The sequence below is a fragment of the Ipomoea triloba genome, chromosome 8, assembly GCF_003576645.1.
Source record: "Ipomoea triloba cultivar NCNSP0323 chromosome 8, ASM357664v1".
Lineage (NCBI taxonomy): Eukaryota > Viridiplantae > Streptophyta > Magnoliopsida > Solanales > Convolvulaceae > Ipomoea > Ipomoea triloba.
In genome coordinates this window covers 7,366,827-7,371,143 of record NC_044923.1, presented here as the reverse complement: position 1 = coordinate 7,371,143, position 4,317 = coordinate 7,366,827, and the positions used below count along the sequence as shown (strand labels likewise).

General features: G+C 31.4%; 1 protein-coding gene across 1 annotated transcript in view; it reads left to right on the top strand.

Annotated features, from left to right (window-relative positions):
• Positions 1-3,746: 3,746 nt before the first annotated feature.
• Positions 3,747-4,317, top strand: part of LOC116026636 (SUN domain-containing protein 5) — a 3,455-nt gene continuing 2,884 nt past the window's right edge. Inside the window, exon 1 of the mRNA XM_031267968.1 lies at positions 3,747-4,157. Within this exon, the coding sequence (XP_031123828.1) occupies positions 3,986-4,157 (172 nt within the window). The 5' untranslated portion in view covers positions 3,747-3,985. The remainder of the gene's footprint in view (positions 4,158-4,317) is intronic.

The window sequence follows — 4,317 nt, the reverse complement described above, 5'->3', positions numbered from 1 at the left end:
AGCCCCCCCCCCCCCCCCCTCGCATAAACAAACCAGGAAATATGCATATAATCACCCAAAAAAAAAAAAAGAAGAAGATATATATGTAGTAAACTGATATATGCGTATTGCTATTTTGTAAAAAAATATCATTCACCGATCGAGCGTGCAGATAACATTTTGTAAATTGTTTGCCCGTTGGCCCGTTAGCTTCTAACCGATGAATTGTAAAACAGGGAAACAAAACAACAGATAGTAAAGATAAAATGATAGGGAGAAGAATCAAGTTTCATTCAACTAGCATCCAAGTACATATCACACAAGCGTATATACATATTAACAAATTATAACGGAAAGGAATAATGGAGACTTAAATACAATAGTCGTTACAACTATTATATAATATTATCATAATGTCCACATAATAATATTATTTATAACAAAAACTAGCTGATTAGGCAGTTACCAAACACCCCTCTACCGTTGAATTTTTACTCTTGGAAACCAATCAAACATATATGCATGCTCACTATAGGGCCATATATAGGGGTCAAATACATGGGCAAGCAAGAAGCACTTCCAAACGTCCATAATTTTCCTTGTCAAAGTATTTTAGGACAATAATTCTATATGGCCTACAAGAACAAACTTTTTGTATCAGTTTAGCATGATTTTTGGGGTGTTTGGTAAATAACTGTTAGTTGTTAGCTGATTAGGTCAGTGAATTTGATTAGTTGATAACATTAGCTGATTGTAGAAAGATGTTTGGTAAATAACTGTTAGCTGTTAGCTTATTAGGTCAGTGAATTTGATTAGTTGATAACATTAGTTGATTGTAGAGAGATGTTTGGTAAATTAGATGTTACTTGATAGCTTATTACATGCGAAATGATTTTCTCAAAAAGTTTATTGAAAACACTAATTAATCAAACACTTATATTGAATATTTAACCAAGTCAAACAGCTAATAGTGGTTAATAAGCCAAAATTAGTTGATAAGTTAACTATGTTACCAAACAGAACCTATCTAATTAATTTATAATATTATCGATCGATTCATAGCAATTATTATACATGGTAATAAATATCAAGGCGTGTTACGCTTATTGCGTGCCATATCATGATTTAATACAATATTCGAGACAAAAATTAGTGTTTTATGATATGCTATCCTTCTCATGTAATCATTAGTCTCCAATGCTCTATTGCCATTCACTTTTTGTTTTTTTTTTTGTTTTTTTTCTTTTGTCTTTGAACACTATCGACAAGTTATGGGGTCGTTTATTTCATTTTTCTGTTTTTCATTTTTCCCTCTCCATTCTTCCAATTTTCCATTTCTCAAGTTTTTCAATTTTCCAATTTTCCTTTTCTATTTCTCCAATTTTTTCATTTTTTTAATTTTAGTACGTAGTTTGATTACAAAACAAAATCTTAAAAACTCCATTAAATACAATCATTCATCCCATATAATATTCGTATATTTATACAATAAAGATAATAATAATAATAAGAAGAATGCTGTGTCCAGCAAGATTCGAATGTGGGATCTCTGTCCCAGGATAACACTGTTCACTCGTGCATTCTCCATTTGGAAAAATGGAGAAGTCAATTTTGGCTCTCTCCAAAATTCTATGGAAATGGAAGAATGGAGATAGAAAATTATTTTAGAGAATTGATTTTAGTAAACAAGTTTTCTATTTTCTATTCTTCCCCTTCTCCACTTTTTCAATTTTTTGAAAAATTCTTCATTTTTCCAAGTTACTAAACGATCCCACAGGCATATGATTAATGTGAATTGGCATGTGATATGTGTTATAGTTGCTTTATATTCATTGATTAATGTGAATTGATCAATTATATTATACCCTCTACATGTCTTTGTGCTAGCCACACTACATGTCTATGGCCTCTATTCAAGCATATAAGGATTTGTAGCTAGCTTGATATTTTAGGACAGTAAATCAATAATGTTATATGGAATAACTTTTAATTTCAAAATTTATATCATTTAATATGATTTTATCTTATTAATTATGAGATCAGTCAATTCATGATAATTAATGAATATTGTTTTTTGAGTACTACTGACTCTGTTACAATGTAGTATCTGTTCATAGCTACTTTCTCAACCTACTGAAACACAACGAGTCAATAGATGCCTCCACTGAGGCTCGAACCCACTCCCATCATCCATGTGAGAGTGTTAATTAATGAATATGAAATAGTATGATACTTGTTAGTTGTTACATATCATATCATTTAATATAAGATTTGACAACAAAAAATAATGATATTTCCCTCATTATTTTACTTTGTAATGTTCAGTTGTCCATTCCTGATAATAAAATGTTTTTTTTTTGAAAAAGATAATAAAATGATCTTTTTTTTTTTTGAAATAAGATAATTAATTCATTAAATCATCAGAAAGATAGTCCACAAGGAAAGGAGGAGGGGTGTCAAACCACTCCCCGCAACCTGACATAGAAACGGCCTCCCTAACAACCGTATGGGCGGCGCGATTCGCAGATCGCTTAGCAAAACAGAAGTCAACACCATTAATCATGGAAGCAAATGATCTTTTATTCCTTGACTGTCACAAATTCGCTTCTATCTCACGATAATAAATAATTCTACTAATTAATCAAATACAAAAAGAATCAATCATATATTAAGGTGAAATCATGAGAGAAATGTAAAATGGGCATACAAAAATTTGATCCAAAAATCATTATATTATCAAGTTGCTTATTCATAAACATGATATTAGACCAGAATTTTCACCAAATATTTTAACTAATGACATCAAATGTAAAAGAATCGGTTTAAAAAATAAAAGAAGATTCATATAGCATTGCCCCTTAACATCATACTCCATTTGAATTTATCGTTTTGAGGTTAATTATACATTTTATGTACTTTCTAAATATAAAATTTGTTCCCAACTCTAAACTAATTAATACTTTGTATAAAAAAAATATTGAATTATAAATAATTTAAAAAGTTCTCTTTAATTGAGTTAGACACAAAATAAAATAAGAGTATATATATAAGAGAATTTTATCTGAAAAATATATAAGTGCAATTGAAAGAGTATGAAAGCCCAGCCCAAACTAGCTTAGAGTTTTTGTATCCTCGCCCAATATCAAACAGCTTGCCATTACCGAACAGAGTTGTTATGCCATGGACCTGGGTCAATCTTGTATGGTGGACTCGAGTCTATATTTACAATTTCATAATTTCATGTTCATAATTTAATAACTCTATTGTAAATTTCAACTCATCCTTGTTAATTTTGACTAGGCTTTGACTTAGACTAAAAATGTTACTAGACTCAAAATAAAATTGAGGGTGTAAAATTACATATTTTAGTTCATCAATTACACTATATTCCTGCGATTTAGGATTACAAATACAAAAATAAATAAATAAAATAAAAATACAAGTGCCTGCTCCCGATCTTGGAGTTCTTAGACGAAAGTCCACGTTTGACGTCACTAGACAACCGGCTGGAGATGGAGTTTACAGGTTAGCGGGTAAAATTGCACACATTTTACTTGTTAATAACCTAATTGCAAATTTTTTTTTTAATTCAGTAACCTAATTACATTTTTAGATTTCGTTCAATGATCAATTTCATCCTTATTCCTAAAACAAAAGCATAAAGGAAGTGGTGGTGCACGTGAGATGATTTTGTTAGTAGTAGTCCGTATTATTTATTTTCCCGTAAATTAAATGACGTGAGTACGATACAAATGGTAAAGGTTATAGTTGTTTCCGGTGAGCGCTTCTTGAGGATCGCACCACACTCTCCACAAAGCCCACGAAATTTCTCCCAACAAATTCGGGAACAAGAAAAGACACACAAAAACAAACAAAAAAACAAAAAATTCCCACTTTCCTAGATGTTTTGATCTCACCTGCGAAGGGAAACAATCCAAACCTCAGTCTTTTGTGTGCGTCGTTGTGTTGTTGATGTTGATGATGAGCCAGTGAGAGAGAGAGAGAGATGAGGAAGCTGTCTCGCAACGTTGAATGTGTGAAGAACACCCTTCACAACCGCAAGGACAAGAAGAATGGGGAGAGCTTTTGTGAGCTGTCTCTGCCCTTGATCTTTTCCTTTTGGTGTCTTCTTTTCTTGCTTTATTCTGCTTTCGGCCTAACTCGGGGCAATCACCATGGTAAATTTTCTCTCATTTTCACCCTTTTTCTTCAATACCCATTTCTTTAATCTTCATATTTCGAGTCTTAAATTGTATTTTCCTGTAGTTTGGGGATAACCCTTTGTTGGTTTTTTTTTTTTTTTTTTTTTTTTTTTTTTTTTTGGTTGGAAAATATAGT